Source organism: Dama dama, chromosome 20 (genome assembly GCF_033118175.1).
Source record: "Dama dama isolate Ldn47 chromosome 20, ASM3311817v1, whole genome shotgun sequence".
Taxonomy (NCBI): domain Eukaryota; kingdom Metazoa; phylum Chordata; class Mammalia; order Artiodactyla; family Cervidae; genus Dama; species Dama dama.
The window spans coordinates 104830776-104857963 of NC_083700.1; the positions used below are offsets into that span (position 1 = coordinate 104830776).

The 27188-nt window shown below is 45.6% G+C and overlaps 2 protein-coding genes across 5 annotated transcripts in view; one reads left to right on the plus strand and one right to left on the minus strand.

Moving 5' to 3' along the window:
• Positions 1 to 716: 716 nt before the first annotated feature.
• CDCA8 (cell division cycle associated 8) lies at positions 717 to 16740 on the minus strand. The gene is made up of 11 exons (XM_061122346.1): positions 16615 to 16740; positions 16348 to 16460; positions 16080 to 16208; positions 13423 to 13463; positions 11322 to 11394; positions 8979 to 9061; positions 6276 to 6340; positions 5312 to 5407; positions 4077 to 4203; positions 3225 to 3311; positions 717 to 2004 (listed from the first exon to the last, which is right to left on the minus strand). The coding sequence occupies exons 2-11, from the start codon at positions 16442 to 16444 to the stop codon at positions 1960 to 1962; spliced, it is 843 nt and encodes a 280-aa protein (XP_060978329.1). The 5' UTR covers positions 16445 to 16460; positions 16615 to 16740; the 3' UTR covers positions 717 to 1959.
• A 122-nt stretch (positions 16741 to 16862) lies between these two features.
• AIRIM (AFG2 interacting ribosome maturation factor) overlaps positions 16863 to 27188 on the plus strand; it is a 28312-nt gene continuing 17986 nt past the window's right edge. For 2 of the 4 annotated variants that reach the window (XR_009689264.1, XM_061122349.1), the window contains exons 1-5: positions 16863 to 17137; positions 17325 to 17602; positions 19515 to 19694; positions 21806 to 21924; positions 22094 to 22169. Coding sequence is in view for 3 of the 4 variants with exons in the window: in XM_061122349.1 (XP_060978332.1) it covers positions 17328 to 17602; positions 19515 to 19694; positions 21806 to 21924; positions 22094 to 22131 (612 nt within the window). In the remaining variant the exon portion in view is untranslated. Of the gene's footprint in view, positions 17138 to 17324; positions 17603 to 19514; positions 19695 to 21805; positions 21925 to 22093; positions 25223 to 27188 lie in introns of those variants that run through there. The other 2 variants (XM_061122348.1, XM_061122347.1) reach the window with 2 other exon arrangements.

Consider the following 27188-nt stretch of genomic DNA (forward strand, 5'->3'; position numbering starts at 1 on the left):
GAGCCTGGTGGGCTGATGTCTATGGGGTTGCACAGAGTCGGACATGACTGAAGTGACTTAGCAGCAGCAGCAGGGTGAGGTGGCCGTGAGTGAAGACTGTTGGATCCTGTGTTTCCTTGATGTCAAGCTGTACTTAACCCTGCACCCGATGATGCGGGAAAAGGTAGAAGCCTCAGCTTTGGTGACTTGATCTCTTGAAATGAGTAACCGCTACTCGGAATGCTGTCACTGACCGAAGGGCCTTCCCCAGAAACTGTCAACACCACGGACCTCCTAAACTGTGGCCCGAGTCTGTCTTCTCTTCCACTGTGAGCCCCACCTCGATCATTTCAGTGAAAATTCCAGGAAGGCAGATCTGCCAGAGCCTGAAGCTTGGGACCTGAGAAGCCCCATCAATCACTTGGGCCCCTGCTTTGTCCCTGGCTGACGAGACTTGCTACACAGGTAAACTGTAGATAGCCTGGATTGTTGTGCCCCCAAGATGTAAATTTCTAGCTCGTGGAAAGAAGGCGTTGGGAAAAAGCTTCCTGGGCTAGATTACCATGCCCTGCTTGGGAGAGGGCCTCCTTTTCAGATATCAGAGAGATTCTGCCTGAAGTAAAGGCTTTCACGTCTGTGGGAAGTAGCTGTCTGTGGACCCTCTGCTCTAATAGCTTCAGCCCCCAAACTGTCTTTAGTCCAGGTAGCACATTTTGGAGATGACAGGCAGGTGGAGTATCAGTTAAAAACAAATCCAAATCCATACTTTATTGAAAACTGGTACCTTTCGGTAGCTCTGATCAGAATAAATCAGCTTACAGATACCACGACTCAGGAAAACAATATGTACAAAAGTCTCAGGAAAGGGAGAATAAGACAACTTGAAAAGAACATATCTTGGACAGGACTGGATTACTAGGATGGTTGTGTAGCAAGATAGTACAAAGTACAACAAAGAACCACACACACCACTGTGCTCCCGAGCGCGGGGTGGGAACTCTCGGCTCCCACGTTCTTGGACCACGTCCCATGATTCTTCGGGGCAGCAGGGCTGGCTGGGGCGCAGGGGTCTCCGTGCCCACGGGACAGCCCACACCAGGGCAGAGGCCAAACGCACGGAATGGGGCCCCCAGACCAGCTACACTCGCTCCCCCATGAACCTAAGAAGAGAGAAGTGCTCTCGGAAAGTCTACAGAACTGGCAGAGACTAGACAGCTTTGAGTTCAACTGCAACCCGTCATGTAAAAACCCCACACTAATCTAAATCCTACAGTTCCCTTATCCAGATTCCCACTAACTGAACTAACTGGAGAGGTAGAGGAGCAAGACATGGAAACTGTCCTCAAACCAAGTTTTGGTCTTTGGTGAACAGGGATAATACACAATACTAGTCCACAAATCAACTGGAGACAAGACTCCTGGGGGGCATGGCAGGTATAAGACTGCAGAGCCCCAGCAGTACCCACCGCAGGAGGGAGAGGATGGGCACGGGAGGGGAGATGTGTCCTGCTGGGGTCACAGCTGTGGCTGGTCCTGGCCCCATCCGCACAGTTCCTTCCAGCTTCGGAGCTGCCCTCTCGTGGAGCTCCCTTCTTGGAGCTTACAGCTCCCAGCCTTCAGGCTGGGAGCCCAGCTGCACAGGGCTCCCTGCTGAGGGTGACTGACAGTCCTCCTGAGAACATGAGGTTCCTCCGAGTTGGGGCAGGGCAAAGAGCAGAGGCGGCCGCTCTAAGAGCAGGAAGGAGAATTCAGTTCAGAGAAGGCCCGGAAGTTGGGACTGTATGGATGCAGAGGCAGTGTCTTTGTCACTTGGATTTGGAGGTGCCAAAAGCAAAGCTTCCTGAGTTCTCCAAGAGGAACGCCACCCCCTGCGCTGGAACTTCACACTCAAACAAACAGTAAGCCAAAAGGAAGAGGTCTCTTCAGGGTTCCAGAAGTGCCCACTGAAGGCCCATCCTGTCCCGTCTTGGAATAGCAGCTTCATTTTTGAGTTCGTATGGTGCCGCAGATCTGAGCGAGACGGCTCTGAGAGGAAAAGGGGAGGTCGTTCAGTGGGTGGTGCCGGCAGGCGTGCCCCCCCGCCCCTTAGTCTACTCACGGAGCACTGACTGGGGCTGGGCCGGTCTGGCTGACTCTCAGCTCTCCATCCTCTATTCGGACATGAACGAACTAACCCTTCTGGAAGGCAGCTATGCTCACCACTAGACTACCAACGCACACTGAACTAAACTTTCTGTATCTCTGTTTCTCATCTGAACGAAGCAGCAAAATGCCGTCTCAGATGAGACAGTGAAGGTATCATTTGGGAACAGCAATGCTAGAGGTCTAGCTGATGAAGGATGTCACCAGGTTCGGGTGGCTGGCATGTGCCCAGTCTCAGCACTGGCCTGTTCCAAATGACACGGTTGAGAAAGCAGCTCCGCCCTCATCCGCTTCCTGGACATGCCCTTCACTGACCCTACCCCACCCCCCACCCAGAAGTGGGGGCCAAAAGCAGCCACGTTTGTGCTACGTGTTCCCGTCCACCACACTAAATCCAGCTGACAGGACCAGGGTGGCCCGTCTGACCAAAGCTGAGAACGGAATTGTCAGTTCTTCCTCAAGAACTTAAATGAGGACTAACCCTGGACAGCCCATGCTGGGCAATGGTGTAGGGAGTGCAACTATGCAGAGCCGCACCCAGACCCAAGGTAAGGGGGCGGGGAACCAAGGGCCTCATGGAGAAGGTGATATTCTGCTTAGGGAGGAAGGACTGGTGCAGGAGAAATGAGTGCTTGGGCCCCAAAGACAGAGGTGCTAACGGAGCTGATGCAGCAGAGCAGAGTCCCATCAACCTCTGGCATTGTGGTCCCACCACCCAGAGGGCCTGGCTGGTCAGCACTCTTTTCGCTTCTGTGGGATTCCTTGTAACAAGTTCCTCACCCTGTTCCTGAACTGCTGTGTGGAAGCTTCAGTTCCCAGAGGTCAACTGCTGTGCCGTAACATAAAGGCACCAACTGCCTGAATGAGGCAGAATTTTTTATTTTCTTGTGGAACTTCTGTGGTAGGCACTCTGGATTGGACCAAAACTCAACATCAGTTTAGGGACAGAATTGTTGCTAGGTAAGCAGGAGAACGTAGTGTCAAAATTCCTTGGGGGAAACAGTTGTAAGTGTAAAGCACCAGCCCAGACCCAAAAGGCAATCCTAAGAATGGCTAAACCCAGAAGGCTCCACCCTGTGTGTGGAGAGGAGCGTGAGACTTACGGAGAGCTTCTTAATGTTTCCCAGGGCCTCTGGATCCAGCTGTGCAATATCGATCCTCTGCAAGTCACTGGCCAATAACCGCATGCTCTGTGGAGAGGGGAGAGGGTTATAGTGGCAGGTCCCTCAGAGCAGGAACCTCTGCCAGCAGCCCAGGGTGCCCTGGGGGGGGTCCCCTTGATGTCCTGCACTTGTGGGTGGTGGTGGCAAGGCAGGCAGGAGGGGTGTTAGTCCCAAGGAGACAGTGATGTTGGCGTTTATCACTGGGCCAGTGGCTGGATCAGCCAAAGACAAGGGGTGCACATTAGCTTAGAAATGCCCTGCAGACCTCACGTGAGATAAACCATCCCCTCTGTCCCCGAGCGGAGGTCAGCAACTTGCTCTGCTCTGCCTGCTTCAGACTCCTTGAAGTTACACAAAGTGGAAGACTCTCGAGCTTCCCCTTCTAGACTAAGCGTGCACCCTGACAGTGCCCTCCTTTGCACACCCTTTAAAATCTCCTTTACTGCACACATCATATGTTATGTTATTGTTAATTGGGAGCCTAGCTTGACTACTGACCGCTACTCAAGGGCAGGAATGTCTTCCACATCTTGAACCTGCTGTTAATACAAGATACATGGGCCTATGTTAGCTGCTGAACAAATGGAACCCAGAGCTGGGCAAGAATCTTCTCAGTCTAGAGCTCTAACCTGGGAGAGGAAATGGTTCTGAGTTCTACAGAAGTGTGGAGATGACGAGCCAGGCAACCAAAGGACTTTGGGTTCCGGGAGAGAAATGGGTGATGGACAAGAGAAAGAAATGGTGAGTAAGCAGCACACTGTGGCTTGACCCACCCCTCCCCGGAACACTTACCTCTCCGCCTCCCACCGGCACAGTGAGGAATACCTCTTTGCTGTCAGCAAGAGGGCTGCCATTCACAGACACATTGTAAATCCGCTCTCTGGCCGCTGGAGTACGCAGGCCCGGGGTCTTGAAGATCCTATAAAGTGGGAAAATTTCTGTAAAGATGGCTTGGCAGATTGAATGACACCAGGCGCTACGAGCTCTTCCAAATCCCATCTGGCCTCAAGCTGCAGTTTTCAAATCACACATTTCTAAGAAGGAGCATTCTAAATTTAGGGTTAAAAAGCAGTAATGACTCAACACAGCTGGAGAAAGGAGGAGGTAATTATCAAACATACATCTAGTGAAAGTCAATTCTTATCCATGTAAATTTTAGGTCCAAAGCTCCATATGGAGAGCAGTCACCCATCCATCCATCCACCCACAAAGCCAGAAATAAACAGTGGCTAATATATTTCCAAGAGTGGCTATGTGTTTCCATCAGGAGAAATTTTCCAGGGTCAAAGGAGGATGGTTCAGTGATGACACCATTATATTAATTCCCAAACTGACTTTCTTGAGATCTTTAAAGTGCTTCCATCTCTTTTTCCCTAAATGTCCTTTGCTATATACTCATGCAAAAAAAAAAAAAAGTTAAGGAGGAGTGAGAATTAGAAATAGGAGGTAAGTCTTCCTCACTCTCCCACTCCAGAGATAAGCAGGCTCTTCCTTATCCGTCCTTCCAGAAACTATCAAATGGGATCATCTAGGTCACGCTGCTCTGCCACCTGTTTGGAGGGGCTCCTGACCATGAAGCTCTTCCCATCAGCACATGCAGAGCCACTTATTTTTTAATGGCTACACAGCATCTCCTATCCAGTTGACCAGCACTGTAGAAGGGATTAATTTATGCTGTAAGAACATCTGTATTTATATTGGTCTCCCAAAAGGTGGTGTTAATTTTCACTCCTACCAAGGGTATGGGAAGAGTACCTCCCAACTTAAAATAAACTTAATCAGAATCAGAAAAGACCAAAATAGTCACTAGAGGCCTCCAAGTCATCAGGGACAGACTGGTCTCCTCCCTTCCATCAGATAAACAATCATTTTGTCACTGAAAACAGGCGAACCTGCTCTCAGGGGAGAGGCAAACATTAGGAAACGCTCCCGAGAGAGGCTTTCCAGTATTTTCTTAAATCTCCGTCCTCTCCGACAAATGCCAAGCACTGGGCTCCCACCGAAATCCAAGTGCTGCCAGCACTCACCGTGAGTCAAACCTGGGTGTCAGGCCCGGGGTTGGTTTCACCAGAGACAGCTCCAGTCGGCCCACAGACGGGGTAACGGTGGCATAATGGCTTGACCTACGGGAGAGACACGGCCATTAGGTGTACCAAGTGTCAGGTCCAGTGACTGCAGCCATAGAGGCAGGTAACACTGAGCGTGTCAGAGCCTGTCCTGGGAGCCTTCCACGCGTTAGCTTGTGTAGCCTCCTCATCACCCTGTGAGAGGCACCATTATCCTCATTTCTGGATGCAGAAACTCAGGGATATGACGGCAGAGCCAGAACCCTGAACCCAGGCAGTCTGCCTCCAGAATCTGACTTCTCAGTCAAGCTAAGGGAATGAGAGGAAGGAGACAGCCCCTCTGCACCCTGTAGGCCCTCTAGTTGGAGCTCCTGTCCTCTTGCCAGGAAGCTCCCACTGCCCAGGGAGAAGAGAGAGGGGCTCACTCTTCACAGACATGCCCCAGTGACTCTATTCCTGAGCTTGTTAAGAGGCAGCCCTCTCCCCCACCCTCCCAGCATAAGAAATTGAAGTCCATGGTGATTCATTACTTAGCAGGACCAGGAGGAATTTTTCAAGAAACTAACCACAGGTAGGTGATAGCCACTTTGTGACTGACCATGTAGGTAGCTCTATACACTGACTGTCCGGAAACTGAACAAAATATGCAGTGCTTACTGTATGTTTCTGTATCTTATTAATCTCCCTGTTTGCATTAAAAAAAAAAAAAAGGTGGGGGAAGACAGAACATGGGCTGAAGAGCCAGAGAAGGTGTTGGGTCAGATGGTTTCTAGAGGTCCCCCAAGCTCAGATACTGGCGGGTTCGATGATGTGAAGCTCTACTTGAACACAAGTCACAAAAGCCCTTTTACCGCCCATTCCTGCCATGATGAATGTGGCTCTCCAATAAAACCAAAACCACATCTGAATCTGGAAAATCTGTTACCTTTTATTTTTGCCTTTTCCTTGTATGGACTGGGTTCTCTTCTTGGATGGAGGACACCTTTTAACCTGAAGTCACAAACAAATGAAACCGAGGTTACAAAAAGCCCCACAAAGGGGAAAGGTTAGGGAGAAGGATAGCAGCTCTGGAAAAGAGCTGAGTATCCGAATGTCAGAAGGTATACCTTACAGAACTCACAGTGACTTAAATAATTCAGAGCAGAACTGATCAACTAAGAATCATACTGCCCGAGTCTTCCAATTAGAGAACTCTGACCAGGATGAAAGGTCAGTGCCCGCTGAACTGAGTGCAGCTTGGCTGGTTCCCCTATCCTGCTCCCACCCCTCATACAGCGTTGCTGTGACAGTCACTAAGGGCACCCAGGTGCCCTACACAAGGAACCCTCAGCAGCCCTCACCCTTGCCGAGTCCTCGGAAGTACCTGACAAGAATCAGTTTTTACCTTCTGATGATCCTCCCTTGTTCAGAAGATTGAACAAGGTTGGCGGGACCACTCTTGCTTTTCTGGCTAGCCGTCTGCTCTGCAGGCTGCCTCACAAGCTCCTCTTTCTACCTTCCCTCCAGGGTCCACCCTCAGCCTCCCCTCCACATTCTCCCCGTACAGCCTCACGCTGGGACAACCACCTAAAGATCTGGGAGTCGGTGTCTCTCAATCTCTTTCTTCTGCCTGAGCTCCAGGCTGAGATTTCTGTCAGGGCTAGACATGCTGGAGAAGTATTACACTCAGCAGGTTGAAGCACTGACAGACTAACTGCTTCCCTTTGCCCTGACCCAGCACTCCTCCTCCCATGCCCCATTTCCACCAGAGGGCAGTTCCCTAAGCCAGAAACCACCTGTTCGTCTCAGGTCGCTCCTTCTCTCCACCAACCTTGCCCACTCTCCTTTGTAAAACATATCCCTTCTCTTTTTACAGGGTCAGGGCCTCAGTTCAAGAATTACAGCAGCCCCCGCATGTAAATCAATAAAGCTAGAACACGCTCTCACACCGTGCAAAAAAATAAATGCAAAACGACTTAAAGACAAACATAAGACATGACACCATAAAACTCTTAGAAGACAGCAAAGGCAAAATATTCTCTGACATAAATTGTACCAATGTTTTCTTAGGTCAGTCTCCCAAGGCAATAGAAATAAAAACAAAAATAAGCAAATGGGACTGAATTCTGGGACTTACAAATTTTGCATAGCAAAGAAAACATAAAAAAAACACAAACCTACAGAATGGAAGAAAATATTTGCAAATGATCTCACAGATAAGGGCTTAATTTCCAAAATGTACAAACAGCTCATACAACTCAATTCACAAAAAAACAAACAACCCAATCGAAAAATGGGCAGAACCTTAAGACCTTAACAGACATTTCTCCAAAGAGGACATACAGATGGCCAGTAGGCACATGAAAAGATGCTCATCATCACTAATTATTAGAGAAATGCAAATCAAAACTATGAGGTACCTCCTCACACTAATCAGAATGACCACCGTTAAAAAGTCTACAAATAATAAATGCTGGAGAGAGTGTGGAGAAAAGGGAACCCTTCTACACTGCTGGTGGGAATGTAAGTTGGTGCAGCCATTATGGAAAACAGTGTGAGGTTCCTCAGAAAACTAAAAACAGAATTACATTATGATCCAGCAATCCCACTCCTGGGCACATACCTGGACAAAATTATAATTCAAAAACACACGTGCACCCCTATGTTCATAGCAGCACTATTCACAATAGCCAAGACATGGAAGCAACCTAAATGTCCACTGACAAATGAATGGAGGAGGAAGATGTGGTATATACGCAATGGAATACTACTTGGCCATAAAAAAGAACAAAACAATGCCATCTGCAGCAACATGGATGCAACTAGAGACTATCATACTAAGTGAATAAGTCAGAGAAAGACCACATATATATCACATGTGGATACCATGTATCACATGTGGTATCTAAAATACGGCAGAAATGAACATACCTATAAAACAGAAACAGACTCACAGATGCAGAGAACTGAACTGTGGTTGCCAAGGGGGAGGTGGGTGGAGGACAGAAGGACTCGGAGTTGGGGTTAGCATATGTAAACTATTATATATAAGATGGATGAACAAGGTCCTACTGTATAGCACAGGGAACTATATTCAATACCCTGTGACAAATCATAATGGAAAAAAGTATTAAAAAAGAATGCCTATAGTATATAACTGAGTCACACTGCTATACAGCGGAGATTTGCACAACACTGTAAATCAGCTATACTTCAATTAAACAAAAATAATAAAGCTTCCCAACTGGTTCCCTTGTCTCTAATTTTCTCTCTCTTGTTTCTCCTGAATGCTGTTCTGAAATACCTATCCATTATGTCACTTACCATGACCTACCTCATGAAATCGCAGCCTCTAAGCTTGGCTCACAAGACCCCTGCTTTTCCCCGATTACTCTCACAGCTTATGTCCTTGCCACCACACCAAACTGCTTCCTGTTCCTCAAAGGGCACTTTCATACCTCTTCCTGGAATTCCCTTCCTTTTCTTCTCCAGCTAGTGAAATTTCACTCATTTTAAAGGCTGTGTCCTAAAAGGAATGGTAAAACTTCCAGGGGCAGTGGGATAGGGAGTGATAAAAGAGGCATACTATATTTTAAGTATTTCCTTGTCTGCTGACAGGGTCCCGCCCCAAAACTGAGTGCCTACTTACTCTTGCAGTTTGACGATTCTTATTGTTATTTTCTTCCTCTTCTTCTTCCATTATCATCTCATCCACTTGCATTACCTTTCGTGCTATAAGAAAGTTTAAACAGAGTGATATTTCTCATGGGAATAAACTTTTATGCATTCATATTTCTTATAGGAAATAAAACTTAAGCAATTTTAGGTTGTAATTAAGAAATAGATCCAATATAAAGATGATTTAAAAAAAGAGAGAATTTAGCCAAAAAAAAAAAAAAAGTCTCAGAGTGGTTAAAAAACCCTATATCGTGCTTTGTATGGGCAGCCCAGCATTTTGATTAAGAATGCAGACCCCAGAGTCAGACAGCCTTGAGTGTGAGGCCTGATCCTGCCTCTGACTATGTCACATGGTTTTTGCCATGATCCTCAATTTCTTCTTCTATAAGAGGAGACACTTCATGGGGATATGAGACATGGAATGTGTGCTCAACGAAAATGACGTCTTTGTTATTCATCCCAAACTCTAGAATTGTGCCTACAAGTGCTTATTAAATATTTGTGGGATGAAGGAATGTAAAGTCCCTTGAGTGATACTGAACACATTATAAGTATTAATGTTGTTCAGTCGCTAAGTCATGTCCAATTCTTTTCGACCCCATGGACTGCTGTATGCCAGGCTTCCTAGTCCTTTACTATCTTTCAAGATTGCTCAAATTCACATCCATTGAGTCAGTGATGCTATCTAACCATCTCATCCTCTGTAGCCCTCTTCTTCAATCCTTCCCAGTATCAGGGTCTTTTCTAATGAGTTAGCTCTTCGCATCAGGTGGCCAAAATACTGGAACTTCAGCTTCAGCTCAGGCCTTCCAGTAAATATTCAGGGTTGATTTCCTTTAGGATTGACTGGTTTGATCTCCTTGCTGTCCACGGAATTATCGAGTCTTCTCCAACACCACAATTCTAAAGCATCAATTCTTCCGTGAGCTTTCTTTATGGTCCAGCTCTCACATCTGTACATGACTACTGGAAAAACCATAGCTTTGACTATATGGACCTTTGTTGGCAAAGTGATGTCTTTACTTTTTAACATACTGTCTAGGTTAGTCATAGCTTTCCTTCCAAGGAGCAAGTATCTTTTAATTTCAAGGTTGAAGTAAGCATCCACAGTGATTTTGGAGCCCAAGAAAATAAAGTCTGTCACTGCTTCTACTTTTTCCCCTTCTAATTACCATGAAGTGATGGGACTGGATGCCATGATCTTAGTTTTTTTTTTTAATGTTATTACTATTTATTATAATAAAATACTATTTATAAACAATAAATTATTATAATTTTCATTTTAGATGGGAAGGGAATATGAAGGATATTTAAGATGGATGATTTAAGAGGAAATACCAGTTTTTAATATTTAAGGGGTTGTCATATGGAAGGCAGCTCTATGGGACCTCAAAGAACAGAAGCAGTATCAGTATGTAGGTACCACAAGGAAACTTTGGTTCAAAATTAGAAAAAAATGTTCTAACCATTCCAGCTGTCCATCATTGAAAGGGAGTGTCTCATTGCTAAATACATACAACCACAGGCTAGAAAATCCGAAGCAGGGATTCCATAGAGAAATTTAACAGTGGGGAAAGACTTCAGACTCAATGAATTTTAAGCTTTTTTCTCCCTGACACAAATAAGAAGACAAATATATTTACCTTTAAAAAAGAAAAGGTAAGCTGGAGTAAGCACTGGGTGGTATTTTAGGTGTGGCCCAGTAGAGAAGGTGCTGCCTGATGGGCAGCCTGAAATCCAGAGCTTAAGGTCAGTGGCAGCATGTCCATTAGAGAGCCCATCCTGGCTTGAATCTATGCTCACTAATTACAATCAGCTTCCCCAAACTTTCCCTCTAAGATAGTGTTTCTCCGAGTGTGGGGCGTGTATGGGAGAGAATTTTACACAGATGGGTCACTGAACTGAGTAGCATGGAGTGACACGCTGAGAAAGTGGGTCCTTTCACAATTCTCTCTCAACCCTTCTGCTCACATCAGGGAGTCTTGGCCAGCACTCTACGTCTTGTCACACCTCTCCAAACCTTGCTCGCCTCTCTCTCAGGGAAGGAAGCAGGCAACAGTGTTTGGTTTCCAGCACAGCCTTTTGTTTTTTTTCTTTCACTTTAGCTCACAAATTGGTCTGAAGAGTTTGGTTAGTTATCAGTCCTGCATATAATTAACTGAATGCAGAGGACAAAATCAAATTTTTGGATTTTCGAGACTGAGGACCAGGCATTAGAGGGAAGAGACTCCTCCAAGGAGGCCTCCCCGAGCAGCCAGCCAACTACACTGGGTCTTCGCTCTCACTGCAACAAGGGATCTTGAAAAGTACTCACTTTTGGCAGGTTTCAGGGGTGTTCGAGTAGCTTCTGCTGTTAATTTGTTTATTTCTGTGATATCCAAGTCAGCCTGTGCCAAACACAGTCAGAAAACACCAGGTATATTTCATCAAATGTGAGGAACAACATTTTAATATTAAAAACAACTTAAAAAACCATATCTTTGATATATACAAAAGATTATGTAAATTATAACACAAAATACTGAACTCCCATAAATCCACCATACAACCAAAGACCCAAAACATTGCCAATTACTTGCTTCTAGCTATGTACTTCTCCCTGTGCTATTTCTTTGCCTCTCCTCAGAAGGTGACTAGTGTCCTAATTCTGTCATTCCTTAGAGATAACCACTATCATTCCATTTGCCTGAAAGAAAGTGTGGGCGTATGTATATTTCACCACAAATGTCTATGTGCTTAAACAATATTTTACTTGGTTCTGCTTTTGACCACTATTTGTGACTGTAGTTGATTTGTTCTCACTGCTATGTAATACCTGTCACAATGGATTTGTCTAGTCTCCTGTCAATAGTATTTTGCTATTACAAACACTGCTACTTTGAACTGTCTTATAGCTGTGTCTGATGCACACATGTCCAGGCTTACTCTTGACTGTATACTTAGGGATAGGGCATCAGAGAGTTGCAGGGTACACAGGTGTTCAGGCTTAATACTATGCAAAATTGTTTTGCAAAGTGATTGTACTTGTTTACATGCCAGGAGCAAACAGTACAAGTTTCAAATGACCCATATTCTCTACAACACTTGATGCTATGTCAGTCTTCTCATTCCACCCCCAGCTTTATTGAGGTATAACTGACAAATATGATACTAACACATTCAAAGTGTTATGAGGGTGAGATGTATGGAAAGAGTAACATGGAAACTTACATTACCATATGTAAAACAGATAGCCAATGGAAATTAGTTGTATGTCTTAGGGAACTCAAACAGGGGCTCTGTACCAAACTAAAGGTGTGGGATGGGGAGGAAAATAGGAGGGACGTTCAAGAGGAAGGGGATATACGTATACCTATGGCTGATTCATGTTAAGGTTTAACAGAAAACAACAAAATTCTGAAAGCAATTATCCTCCAATTAAAAAATAAATTTAAAAAAATGCCTACATATATAAAAAAGTGTTACACATACACACTGTGAAATAGTTATCACAATCAAGTTAATTAATGCACCCATCACACAGTTACCTTAAAAGGATTTTTTTTTTAAGTCTAGATGGCCAAATGTTTTTCTCTATGCTCCTGTACCCTTCAAAAAGGCTTCCAGTCACCATTCTAATTAAGTTTATTCCCAGTGGTAACTATCTATATGTATGGGAATAGCCAAAAGCAGGCATGCTTCACAAGCCTTTTCTTGTGGGGCACATTAAGTATTAGAATAGCCATTACAGACAAGAAATGACACAGTTTCACCTCTGGATTGGTAGAGACTACATGGAGTACTCAGACAAGGACTCTGAGGCTGTCAGGGCTTAGCAAGAAGCTGTGCTGTCCTAGAGATGAGAGGTGTCTGAAATGGAGGATGATTCAGTAGTCATAGTGGCTACTGAACATATGACTCATGGCTAATGTGTCTGAGGAACTGAATATTTTATTAATTTTAATTAAAGTTACACGTGGCTGGTGGCTATTATAACAGACAGTACTGATCTAAACTCTATTCTGCCTCCCCATCATACTGCCTTCAGTCCTAGCAATCATGCCGGGAGGAAGGAAGTGAGAAGGAGTGGGGAATCCTGAGAGTCCCACTCAAGAGCACAGCTTCTAGAGTATGATGTGAAAAGGCAACAGTCTCTCTGTCCCCTAGCAGGCCAGGGGTTTAAAGGAACTTGGCTTTCTACTTCACCTGCAAAGGTCAGGGCAAAGAGCTGCAAGGAACCTGCCCAAAACAGGACTATTTCTCTATAAACCTTGGAACTACTTGGCCTTCATGTACTCAGCATTCAACAACTATAATCTTTTAGTTGACATCAGTAATGTCCCCCCTGGAACCTGTTCCATAGTCAGCACCCACAAGTGAATTTTGTGGATGGACTAAAAAAACTAACCAAGAGTTCAAAAATAGAAGTCACTTACTGTTGCTGCTTCTTCCAGGGCCTGCTTGTTTCCTCCAAGGGCTTTGAAAAGAACAATTTGCTTGGTTACTAGATTTTAATAATTTAATCAACAAACTATCTTCCCTAATATGACCACTTATCTTACACTGGACCAGATTAAGTCCTTGGTCCAACATTCAGGAGCCTCTACAACCTAGTCTAATCTTTCTCCAAGCTTGACTGTTCCCTTCATGACTTACTACAAGTTCCACTACACCAAAGTGACTGTTATTTCCCAAATGTGCCACTGTCTCTCATGACTCAGTGTTCTGATAGTTATTTCTCCTGCCTGAAATAATCCCCTGCACTCCACAAATTTGGAATTCATCTTTCAAAACCCAGCTCAAACCCAAAACTCTGCTTATTTTTCTCTCACTGCAGATTGCTGCGATGTGTTGAGTTAGTTGCTCACTATCATCATATCCAACAACTACTCAAAGCTGTAGAAGTACCCAACCCTGCCTTGAACTGAACTTGAGGACAAAAATAATATCCACAGCCTCCGGCGAAAAATATGTCATCAGTATATATGGTGTAAATGTGTATTGAATGAAGACATCTTTGCAAGATTTAGATGTAGAATAAAAACTTAGGTTAGAGTCCTCCTGCTGGAAATGTTGGTAGTATCCTGTATAACAGTTAAGGACTTTGGAAGCAGAATGCCTACATTCAAATCTGTCACTAATTGGCTAATGAGACTTTGAGCAAAGTAAACAATCTCTGTGCTTTAATCTTGTCATCTATAAAGCAGGAATAAAATCAACAACTAATATGTTTGTTATGAGGATGAAATCATTAATATATGGAAAACATCTGGTTTTTCAGTTAACATTGGAAAACACAGTGCCTGTCTGGCATAGAAAGCACTATATAAATGTGCTTATTGACCACTACTTTACTCTCTTCTGTAGTACTTATAAATTTAAATATATAATCATGCCCAAATTTTTAGAACAATTCTTCTCTATTAACTTATAAGTTCCTGGAGGCAAGGATAATGTCTGTTTTATTTCCCAATGCATCTTCAGCACCAATATTGTGACTAACACATGCTCAATGAATATTTACAGAAATGTACAAATAGATTAATAAATAAAAGAGAAAGTCCAAAAGGATCATTAAATGACATCTATGTGAGCAGAACGTGCATTTCTATCCAGGTGGCAGGCTACCTGAAAGTGAAAGTGAAGTCGCTCAGTCATATCTGACTCTTTGCAACCCCATGGACTGACTATAGCCTACCAGGCTCTTCTGTCCATGGGATTTTCCAGGCAAGAATACTGGAGTGGGTTGCCAACAGGCTACCTAGTGGGTAATTAATCATCAGAAAAAAGTAAAAGTAAGGGTAACCCAGCAAAAGGACAGCCTCTTGCATTTCATGGCAAATAGATGGGGAAACAGTGGAAACAGCACCTGACTTTATTTTTCTGGGCTCCAAAATCACTGCAGATGGTGATTGCAGCCACGAAATTAAAAGACACTTACTCCTTGGAAGGAAAGTTATGACCAACCTAGACAGCATATTAAAAAGCAAAGACATTACTTTGCCAACAAAGGTCCATCTAGTCAAGGCTATGTTTTTCCAGTGGTCATGTATGGATGTGAGAGTTGGACTATAAAGAAAGCTGAGCACCGAAGAATTGATCCTTTTGAACTGTGGTGTTGGAGAAGACTCTTGAGAGTCCCTTGGACTGCAAGGAGATCCAACCAGTCTATCCTAAAGGAGATCAGTCCTGGTTGTTCATGTTGAAGCTGAAACTCCAATACTTTGGCCACCTGACATGAAGAGCTGACTCATTGGAAAAGACCCTGATGCTGGGAAAGATTGAGGGCAAAAGAAGGGGATAACCGAGAATGAGATGGTTGGATGGCATCACCGACTCAATGGACATGGGTTTGGGTGGACTCTGGGAGTTGGTGATGGACAGGGAGGCCTGGCGTGCTGCGGTTCATGGGGTTGCAAAGAGTCGGACATGACTGAGCGACTGAACTGAACTTGCATTTCCTTGTACATTTAACCAGGCGGTAGGGTAGGGAACAGGCTGGGGTTTTCCTCTGGCCAGGAAAACTCTTTGAGTCCTTGCACTTCACAATTTGTTTGCCCATTTATAAATTGGTGATTTCCATAAGCTGCAGAAAGAGTTGGTTGGAGTTATCCTTCCATCTGAGCTCTGGTAACAAACTATTCATTCATTCACTTTTAAATGGATAGATAAAATACCACCCCTCTCAAAAAAAGAGTATTTCATGACACATGAAATCTGAAATCTGTCAAATTCACATTTCAGTGTTTCCACAAATCGATTTCTGTTGGAAAACAGCTATGCCCATTCATTACAGCTGTTTTGGAACTATGTAACAGCAAAATTGAGTAGTTTGGACAGAGAACCTCTGGCCTACAAAGCCTTAAATAGTTATTATCTCTTCCTTTAGAGAAAACATTTGCCTGCCCGCAGAGGAAGATGAGGGAAAGTGCTAAGAAGAAAAGCAGGGAGGTGAGACAGGGATTGGGGAGGAGTAGGACTGCAATTTCCTCCTAAGGTGATCTTGGAAGACCTCACTGAGAAGATAAAAGCTGCCATGGTAACCACAGAAGGGCTCCAGGCCGAGGCCTGGGGAAAGACCAGGAGCTCTTACCGAAGTATTCGAGCCAGTTCATCTCGCGCAGAGCCTTGGGGAGTCGCAGGATCTCAATGTTGTACAAATTATCCAACTCTTTGAGGAGGTTCTGCCTGTCTGACTGAATTTGCTTGGATCGCATTTGCACTGCGAGAGGGCAGAGAGGACATGGTATGGGTCACCCAGCGGGCAAAAGGTTCCCGGAATCCCTGCCGCCCGCGTCCCAATCCTCCAGCACCCCGCGACTGCCCCAGGTGACCGCGACCACCCAGGCTCCGCCCCTTACCTTCACGGTCGAAGTCCTTAAGAAAGGAGGCGAGCTTTCGGTTCCGCAGCGCGTTGGTCTTGGCCACCCGACTGCCGCCCTTCCTAGACGGAGCCATGGCGCTTCGATGGAGGCTGCGGGGAGTGAGGGGCGGAGGCACAAGGCGTCAGCGGAGAGATAGTGAAGGAGAGGGGGCCGCAAGGGGGCGGGAGAGGCCCCCCCCATGGGGTTTGAATGGGGACCCCTGCCCTTCCGGGCCCGGGCATAAAGGATTCGCGAGGCGCCCACCTGCAGGTTCTGATACTCGGGCTGAGGAAAAACCTGGTTGCTTTAGCTGAGAAGGAGCGGCTCCGGGACGAACGCGATGTGAGACCGCCGCCACCAAATTCAAACTGCCAAAGGCTGACCAATAAAAAGCCGCCGTCTTAGGAGTGTCTTATAACAGCCAATCACAGGGAAGCTTCTCAATCGGGCAGCCAGTCCACACGTAAACTACAGCACCCAGAAGGCATTGCGGCCCGACCGCTTGGGTTTCGCGACTCAGTAGCCACGTCTGGGCATGCGCAGAGAAACAGCGGAGGCATGTGGGGGTCTTGGAATTTCCTTAAAATTTTATTGCTTTAGTTTTGTTTTCCCACTGGTTTAGAAGAGCGACCGGAAACCTCAAGTAGAGGAGACAGGGTTCTGGTTCCGGAAGCACGGGTTGGCCTGGTGAACCTTCAGTCTGAAATTACCCGAAGCCAAAGAGTAGTCAGGAAAGCCTTCTCGAGGTGGGAAACGAAGGTTCTGCCTTCCGAAAGCCTGGCTGAAGGTAAGACTCGCGCTAGAAACACCTGCCGGGAGGGATAGACGGCCCTACCTGAGGAAACTTTGTTTCGCTGGACCTCCCCTGAGAACGGAAATAACTCCCACCCTTGACTCGGTCCTTTCCCTATGGGACCCTAATGATTTTTATTTTTTCCTGTTTTTTTTTTTTTTTTTCCCCACCCCCACAATAGAAGATGACTGAAGATCAGACTTTGCTTGCCGTGCAGGAGGCCCTGAGAAAGTGCTTTCCCGTGGTGGAGGAGCAGCAGGGCCTGTGGCAGAGTGCTCTGAGAGAGTGCCCGCCCCTCCTGGCCTCTCTCAGCAACCTGGCAGAGCAGCTGCAAGCCGCGCAGAACCTGCGATTTGAGGATGTGCCCTCACTTCGGGCCTTCCCGGACTTAAAGGAGCGGCTGAGGCGCAAGCAGCTGGCGGCTGGTGACACTATCCTGGACAAGCTAGGAGAGAGGCTGTAAGAGGCACAGTGGCGCTCTTTCTTGGCCTAGAGATGTTAAAACTGGATATTTAATAATCTAGGATCAGTGAGAAGGGGGTTTTTCTCCTTACTTAAGAGAATGGTATTCGGGGATGTGTCAACCTTACCCCCTTTCCATCTGTTGCAGTGGGACCTCTCTCTGTCAAAAAGCCATTTTCTGGCACTTCCCTTATCAGCTAGGCATGACAGTGGTGGACTTAGTAAAAGTTATCAAAGTAGAACAGAAAAGCAGTGGAGAAAGCTTATTGGCCCTCCACTGTAGTTTTCCTTAGGTAGAAAACAGCAGGAGTTACACTGTAAACTTAGTAGGTGCCAGCAGCAAGGATTCTACATATATTATCTCATAAAATCTTTTCAGCAACTCTGTGACTTAACCTCACTTAATCCCATTTTTCAGGTAAGGAAACTGAGGCTCACACAAATTGCCTGTGCTCAGGCAGTTAGTAAATAGTAAAGCTGGGATGCTAACCCAAGTGTCTCTGGCACTGGGGCCAGAAGCTACTAACCACTGCTTTGTTCTGCTGTACGTTGGTGTCTGTGCCAGGAGGAGCACCAATGTTAGGCCCTCTGTCTTAGAGTTATAGGTAATTGGGGATAGAGAAAAGACAGGGCACATATGGCCTTCCCTTAACCAGGATGAAAGAAGGTTCTAGTGTGTAGGGTTTGCCATAGACTGATAGGAAACTCAAAGATGGGGGCCTTCTTTGTATTTTTCTGTACAAAAAACATTATTAAGAACCTATGGGATGCAAAACACAGGTGCTAGGAATACAGCAGTAAGGCCGGTTTAGTTCCTAAGTTGAGTAAGAGAGTCAATTAAGTTAGGTTATTATACATTCTAAGGTAGTGAACTTTTATTTCAATTGATTACATGTTTCTATGTGGGTATTGGGCTGTTATTTTTAGCTTAGTTTTTAATTGTGAGTCACAGTCAAACTTGAAAGCTGCAGTTCTAGGCTAGGGAGTGCCTTGCCCTTTGCGAAGTTGTAGCCTTTGTCTTGGTGGCTGGACCTCTTGGAGTCACCAATGGAATAATAATTTTTAAAATAATTATATAATAATTTTAAAAATAAATTATATAAAAATAATATAATAAAATTTGCCATAAGCTAGGCACTTCGCTAATGGCTTAATATGCATTATTGCATTTACTCTTCACAACAGTCCTTTTCATTCACTGGACAAATGTTTGTTACTTTGTCTGCCAGTCTCAGTGTTTTAGGTACTTAGGATGCACAGTGAACAAAAGAGACTTGTTTTTGTTCATGATTGAGAATAAGTAACTTTCCTAAGATCCACAATAATCTGTGTGTGTCAAGAGCCCAGATTTTACCCATTCAAGAATTCACTAGGTTGGAGCACGATATAGCGTGAGCACAGTACTGCTCTATTGCCGTAGTTCCCTCTTGCTTATTCCTTTCACGTACGTGGCATTAGACTATGGGTGAACCTTTCCTCTCCTTTATGGGAGTCCTAGAAAGCCTGCTTGGTCTTTACTGTCTTTGGCAGCTGGGCTCATCACACAGCTTTTGAGAGAGATCACTTCAGCCTCCTCATCTTTAAGTCAATTCTTAATTGTTAAGCCACCCCTCCATCCAAGGCACCTGGGACCAGTAGATCTCCTTCGGAGGCAGTTTTTCCCATAGGATGTGTGGCAGTATCTGGAGACATTATTGATTGCCATACCTTGAGATGGGTGGGGACATAGTTTGCTCTTGTTGTCTAATAGATAGAGGGCAAGGTTGTTGCTGAACAACCTACGAGGCACAGGGCAGCCCTCCACCACAAAGAATCATCTGGTCCAAGATGTCCTTGGTACCGAGGTTGAGGAACCTGGCCTTAGGCCTTTCTCATCATATTAGCTAATATCAGACTCCCCCCCACCCAGAGCCACCCTCCTCAAGGTGCGTGATGTGGTCAGCAGCCACGTGGAGCATGTGCTTCAGATCTATGAGCAGCACGCAGACACGATTGGCCTCGATGCTGTCCTACAGGCTTCAGCTGCGAGCCCCTCTGTGGCTGAAATGTTGGAGTGGTTGCAGGACATTGAGAGGCATTATCGGAATTCATATCCTTTGCACACGTTTCACAGGGCTGTTCCAGGAAGTCGTTAATTTCAGTTTTTCACCAGATTACACAAAAATCCATAGTTTAAGTCAGTTCTCTTTGGTTCCTGGACTTGGATTCCTCCTGCATTCCTTTGTACAGTCATTCCTCAAATCATTTATTGAGCAGATGCTACCTTCCAGGCTTTGTTCTAGGTGGTGGGAGATAGGCATTAAAAAAGGGAAAATGTATACAATGTCAGATGATATTAAGTGCCTTTAAGAAAAATAAAGCAGGGAGTAGGGAAAGCAAGGGTTAAGGGTGGGCTTGTAATTTTAAGTAGGGTGGTCAGGGCAGGCCTCACTGAGAAAGTGGTTTCTAAGAAAAGACATGAAGAGAGTGAGGGGAAGAATCGTGTGGATGATTGGGGGAAGAGTGTTCCAAGTAGAAGGAGTAGCAAGTGCAAAGGCCCTGAGGTGACAGCGAGCTTGGTCGGTTCAGGAAATAGCAAGGCAGCCAATAGGGCTCGAGCTGAGTGAAAGGGGGCTGGTCTAACAGGTGATGCTGTCGGGAATCAGGGCTAGGGCTGGTAGGGCCTCCAAGGTCTTTGGAAAGATTTGGGCTTATTATTCTGAGTTTAAAAAAAAAAAATTATTATTTTGTCTACAGACAAAAGCTGTAGAAAGTTTTGAGTAGAGGAGTAATCTGATCAGACCTATGCAAAGGACCAGTTAGTTGGAGTCCTCTACCTTTTTCTCTCCAGTCTTGCCTGATAGTCGCATGTACTCTCTGGCTGGAGTTTCTACTTTCATTTATTCTTGCCTCTAATTTTGATTTTCAGTTTCCTGCAGCTGCCTCCCAATTGAAATCTCATGGAACTGCAGGCTCAAATGGAGAACTGGATGGAGACCCAACCCCACCCCACCCCATTCAGCTCCCTTTTCCTTCAGTTGTAGCGTCAACCCTGTCTGATCACCTAGTCTGTAAACTTGAGGGCTGTCCCCCCATGCCACTGTTTGCTAATTGCGTCAGCAGCAGCGTCAGCGCGTTGGTGGCAACAGCAGTGTGGGCAGTGAGAGCAGTAGCTGGAGCTGCCCTCAGGGAGCGCTTACTGTGTGCCAGGGGCTGTTGTGAGGGTGTTTGCATTCCACTGTCAGATCCTTCCGTTGTTTCCCTGGTGTTTCTCAGAGTTTCCTTCTATATGCGCACTGCCTGTGCCATAGTCTCTCACTTGGACCCTTCGTCGCATGCCATCTCTAGGCAGGTTTCTCTGACCCTGGCTTCTTTCCTTAGAAGGAAGAAGCTACCTCCAGGTAGTGGCCACGCTCTACAGATTTATCTTCAGGAAGTCTTGTTCTGATCCTACTGGGTAGGACTTCTCCGTAGCTTCTTGTGTCCCTAGGGTGAGACCTCCCACATTGGTCTGTGTTTTCTCCCTCCACCTGCCTGCTCAGCTGCCTCGCCTGCCCCTCTACACGCTATTCCATTCTGCACCTCGTTGGAAGATGTACTGTCCTGAATCCATTCCATGCTTCCCCTCTTCTTTGTCTTGGTTGAAGCTCTTCCTACCAGCTGGAATCTTCCTACTATCCTCTGAAGCAGCGGTTCCCCAACTTTCTTGGCACCAGGGACTGGTTTCGTGAAAGTCAGTTTTTCCACAGTCGGGGGTGGGAGGGATGGTTCAGGTGGTGATGTGAGCAGTGGGGAGTGGCAGATGAATCTTTGCTTTCTGGACCACCGCTCACCTCCTGCTGTGAGCCTCAGTTCCTGACAGGCCACAGATGGGTACCAGAGATGGGGGACCCCTGCTCTAAGGGGGATGAATTTATCCTCTCAACTTCTGCTGAGTTTTATCTCCTCTCATTTAGAGTCTTTTCAGTTTCTGTTTTGTTTTTTCTCACTATAGTGAGATCCCAGTTTGCAGGGGCAGAGTTTCATCCCTTCCCTGGAGCCCAGAACCTTGTATATAGAGGGGCTCAGTAAAGATCTGCAGCAGAGGTGAGCCTGCCCACTAGTAAATGTAATGAGAGCTGTGCTTTTGCTCTTCTAGCTCCTAGGAGTGCTCTCAAGGGTATTTTCTTCCTTTAGCATATTTCATTGTCTTTTTGAGCACCTTCCTTAACTCCCAGGAAAGTACCTGAAGAGGAAGTACCTCCTGTCCTCGATCCAGTGGGAAGACTTGGGAAACATCCAAACTTTGCCGAGAGCCTGGGACCGAATCTCAGAAGATGAACACCCGGACCTTGTACGAGGTGCTGATTTTCATGTAGTCCTTCGTGTCTGCTCCTCTCCTTTCTGTGTCTAGCCTCTATGGAAGCATGAAGAAGTTCCCCCTCCTGGTGCCTCTAGCTTTTACAAATCTGGCGTTTTGTGTTTTCTGGAGAGCTGGTGTGCCACATGTTCTCTCTCTTCCTGTTCTAGATGTCCTCTTGAATGTTTCCTTCTTCCTGGAAGAGTGAAGAAGCTGTGTGTTTATCGGGAGACTAGGGGGACACAGGTAAAGACTGACATTGCTGCCCTCTGATATGTCTAAAGAAATGTCAGTACGGCGTCCTGACTTACTGGAAGTGTCAGTGCCCAGCGCCTGAGGACTGGCTCTTCAGAGGATTCTGCTGGACATTCCTGATGTTGGGGCTGCTTCATGCTGGGTCATGGGTGAGGGTACATGGTCACCCCTTGCCCTTTCCTAAGACTCAGGAGAGTGGACAGAGGCAGAGAGGATGCAGGAAAGGCGGTGCAGAAGAACGCCAGGGACAGAAGCAACAGCCACAGAAGTGGTGAGGAAGGAAAGGGCCGGGTAGAGTCGGCTCCTCCCCCAGCATCATCCAAATCCCTGAGCCTCGTTGACCCCAGGGCCTGGTCGCCTCTCCTTTTGTCAGTACCTGACTCCTTGATGGAAAAAAGTGTGGCTTTGATGATTTAAAGAAGTGGAGGTGATGTTGATGGAAAACTCATTGTTTTCCAGTTGCAACGGCTCCTTATCGTCAGGACACTTTCTAGAGCCTTCCACCAGGGGGAGGTGGTGCAGCATGAATTCTGAGTGTTTTGTGTTTGGAGCTGTTCCCTTGTTGCTCTTACTGACAGTAAGTAACTAGGGATAGTGGGGATCTTAAAATAACAGGGTTTTCTTTTTACCAAAGCCAGCAGCCAATTTGCTACAGGCCCCTGATCTTGGAGTAGCTGCATGGATGGGAGGTCACTAGCCCAGAGTCAGGCAATCAGGATTGTGTTTCTGAGGCCCAGTGCCTTCATCTGTGAAATGGTCATGGTCCTTGCAGACCTGTCAGCTTCCTGGGCTGGTTAAAAATCTTGGTCATTGGATGTAAAGGGACTTAAGAAAGAATATAAATATTTTTCAAAGTGAAAATGACTTTTTAAGTTACAAAAGTGATGATATGCTTTTTAAGAAATTATAGAAAAATTGTGGAAAACATTTAAAATGTAGAAAAGCATAAAACGAACTCTATCAGAGATATTTTATATGTATCTTTTCAGCGTCCATAGTCACAATTTTTTTAACAAAACAATTTGGGTATCATTGATACATACTGTTTTTCAAATTGTCTTTAAAAAGCACCTTTATATAGTTTGGCTAGTTTTTCATATCTCTCTCTGAATATAGCTCAACACAATTATATATACCATTCTATGGATTATTATAGTCTTATGTTTTACATGTATTTTTTAAGTCTTCATGTTTTTCTACCTGTGCGTGCATGCTAAGTCACTTCAGTCGTGTCCGACTCTTTGCGACCCTATGGACTATAGCCTGCCAGGCTCCTCTGTCCATTGGATTCTCTAAGCAAGAATACTGGAGTAGGTTGCCATGCCCTCCTCCAGGGGATCTTCCTGACCCAGGGATTGAACCCATGTCTCTTGTGGCTCCTGCATTGCAGGTGGATTCTTTATGACTGAGCCACCAAGGAAGCCCATCATGTATATAATAATTGTAAATAACCTTAAGGCCTTTAGGTATTTAGGTCTTAGGATGTACTCTGGGGACAGAGGTAAAGGAGATCCCAGAAAGATTTATAGTTCAACCAGGGAAAGATTTAGTGTTTCTCAAGCTTGAGTTCAGTTTGGTTCAGTTGCTCAGTCATGTCCAACTCTTTGCGACCCCATGGACTGCAGCACGCCAGGCTTCCCTGTCCGTCACCAACTCCCAGAGCTTACTCAAACTCATGTCCATTGAGTCAGTGATGCCATCCAACCATTTCATCCTCTGTCGTCCGCTTCTCCCGCCTTCAATCTTTCCCAGCATCAGGGTCTTTTCCAGTGAGTCAGTTCTTCACCATCAGGTGGCCAAAGTATTGGAGTTTCAGCTTCAGCATCAGTCCTTCCAATGAATATTCAGGACTGATTTCCTTTAGGATTGACTGGTTTGATCTTGCAGTCCAAAGGACTCTCAAGAGTCTTCTCCAACACCACCGTTCAAAAGCATCAATTCTTTGGTGCTTAGCTTTCTTTATAGTCCAACTCTCACATCCATACATGACTACCAGAAAAACCGTATCTTTGACTAGATGGACTTTTGTCAGCAAAGTAATGTCTCTGCTTTTTAGTATGCTCTCTATGTTGGTCATAGCTTTTGTTCCAAGAAGCAAGCGTCTGTTAATTTCATGGCTGCAGTCACCATCTGTAGTGATTTTGGAGCCCAAGAAAATAAACTCTGTCACTGTTTCCATTGTTTCCCCATCTATTTACCATGAAGTGATGGGACCAGATGCCGTAATCTTTGTCTTCCAGGCCCTGATGCTGGGAAAAATTGAAGGCAGGAGGAGAAGGGGACGTCAGAGGATGAGATGTTGGATGGCATATAAATCACTGGTATCTTGTTAAAATTTAGCTTCCTACTCTGTAGGTCCAGGGTGGGGCCCTGGACTCTGCATTTCTAACAAGGTCCCAAGTGATGCTGATGATCCAGGGACCAGACTTTAAGTTGAAGAGATTTACATTGTCATACAATAGTGAAAGTGTATTTGCAGTCAAAACAGAGTTCTGTGGGAGGATAGAGGTGACAACCAACTGCTTGGGGGGCTACTTCACAGTGACCGTGACATCTCAGTCGGGCCTTGAGGCTTGGAGAGGAGTGCAGGGTGCTCCACACCCGGGGACAGTGTAATCACAGGCAGTATTTGAGAAAGAATGGAAGCTGACACCTGCTGGGGGTTTGCTGTGTGTGGGCATCGTGTTTGTGGCTTGTACACCCTAGAACTGGAAGCGTTAACAGTTGAGTATAGCCAGTCACTGGGGTTCACAGGGGGATGTAAGAGTAATGGGTCTGTAAGGGCAGACTGGAATGAATTTGTGAAGAGCCCTGAATACCTTGCTCAAGAGTATGTATTTTGCAAATAGGAGTTGCTCATCTGTGTATGTGTGTGTCTGTGTGAGTATAGTGAAGAGCTTGTTAAACCTCCCTCATTTAAACAAGTAATCATGACTGTGAATAGCTACAAGTATGTTTATGGTGCTAAGTAATAACTATGTATTATTTAGGTATAATTGTCCCTTCTTAGCCATTCTTATGGTATTAAATTGCTATCCTTCTAATTGTTCTTTTTAAATGTATAATTAATTTGGTTAATTTTTTAAGTAAGTGATACGTTCACATTGTACAAAATTCAAAGGGCACAGGTGCATATTCAGTGAAAAGTTCCCCTCCCCCATTACTCAGGCCACCTCGCTGGAGGCAACCAACGTTAAATGTTTCACGTGTCCTTCCAAAAATATTCTTCACCTCTTTGAGCACAGGGGTGGGTACCCTCCAAGATAGCCCCAGTGATCCCAAGGACCCACATCCTTGTATAGTCCCTCCCCCTTCAGTGTGGGCTGCCCTTACAGATTTGCTTCTAACGAACAAAAAACAGTGGAAGTGGTGGGATGTCGTTTCTGGAAGTAGGTTGTAAGGAGAGGCTGTGGCTTCCATTGAGGGCGCTGCCACTCTCTCCCTTGGGGGAAGTCCACTGTGAGGCTGGGAGGCAGCCCCATGGCGACCTCATGTGAGAGCTTGATGCTTGCCAGAACCCTGCCAGAGCTTAGAAGCAGACCTTCTCCCCAAGCTGAGCCTTTAGATGAGCCCACAGCCCCAGCTAACAGCTGACTGTAACCTCGTGAGGACCTAAGCCAAAGGCAACCCAGCTCGGCTGGGTTGACCCATGGAAACAAGATGTTTAAGTCATTTGAGTTTGGGGGTAATTCGTTCCACAGTGATAGATGACTTATACAAGCAAATATTGTTGTATTTTCTCCATAACTTCCTACAAGTAGTAGCATGCTGTATATCCAAGTTTTATACCTTCTTTTTTCCACCTACTGTATCTTAGAGATCATTCTTTATGAATATGGAAAGGGCTTCCTCAGTTTTTTCTGTAAGAGTTCTATAGTTTTCTGTTGTGTGAGTATAACATTTATTTAGCCCCTTTGTTGTTGTTATTTAGTTACTTGAGTTGTGTCCAACTGTTTTGTGACCCCATGGACTATAGCCTGCCAGACTCCTCTGTTCACGGGATTTCCTAGGCAAGAATACTGGAATGGGTTGCCATTTCCTTCTCCACGGGATCTTCCTGACCCAGGGATTGAACCTGAGTCTCATACATTGGCAAGTGGGATGGGGGGGTGCTTTTCTTTTTAACCACTGAGACACCAGGGAAGCCCCATTTAGCCCCATACTGATGGCCATTTAGGTTGTTTCCAAAGCCTTAACACCTGTTAGATTTTGGCAGCCTTCTCTCTCATTCCCACCACTGCTCATGGTTTTTTCCCCTGGAATTTTCAATTAGCTAATACCACCCTATCCACTCTCCCACAGTAAAAAAAAAAAAAAAAGAATTGTTGATATTTTTACTGGAATCATATTAAATTTATAAACTAATTTAGGGAGAATCATCATAGTGGGAATCCTAGCTCTCCTCCTCCAACCATGCCACTGGCTCGTTGGTTATCAATGTGAGTTCTTTTCTCTGTTTCCCTCAGGTGGGGAAATAGGCTCTTGGTGTTCAGAACCCTCTTCCCTGTCGGTGAGACAATCTATTGGGATGGAATGAAGAATTTGTGTTTCTTTCCTGCCCCTACCCCATCCACCTTTAGCATGGACTTCAAGACTGTTCCCTCAGGCAGAGTAGGGCATCCTGACTTCCCTCAGGATGATGGGGGCTGGGTGCCATCTCCAGCTTGTTCAGGCACTGGGGTGTTTGAAATTCCTTCTCCCTGTCAGAAGGCAGGGAGAGCGCACATTTGGAGGAGCAGATTCAGGGATGTGGGGAACGAAGCTAGGATGCTGACAGCCAGCTCAGGGGAAACCTTGCTGAATTCAGGTGGCCCGGACCAAGCCTCAGGTCAGCCTCTGACCAGCCAGGTGATCTTGGGCAAGTCGTTTCCCCTCCTCTGAGTTTCAGCTTCTTCACCTGTGCCATAAAATAATGGTGTATGTCCTTACTGAGTTAGGCTCAAGCCCACAAGTGAGGGCTTGTGGGAAATTCATGAACATTGGAAGGGATGAAATTCACTTGAAACTGAT

Coding starts and splice junctions, on each gene's coding strand:
- CDCA8 (XM_061122346.1), bottom strand. CDS start 16,444: ATGGCTCCGTCTAGGAAGGGCGGCAGTCGGGTGGCCAAGACCAACGCG. Junction 11,395..13,422: donor CCCTGGAAGAAGCAGCAACA/GTAAGTGACTTC, acceptor TGTTTGGCACAG/GCTGACTTGGATATCACAGA. Junction 3,312..4,076: donor TGCCGGTGGGAGGCGGAGAG/GTAAGTGTTCCG, acceptor CCCTCTCCACAG/AGCATGCGGTTATTGGCCAG.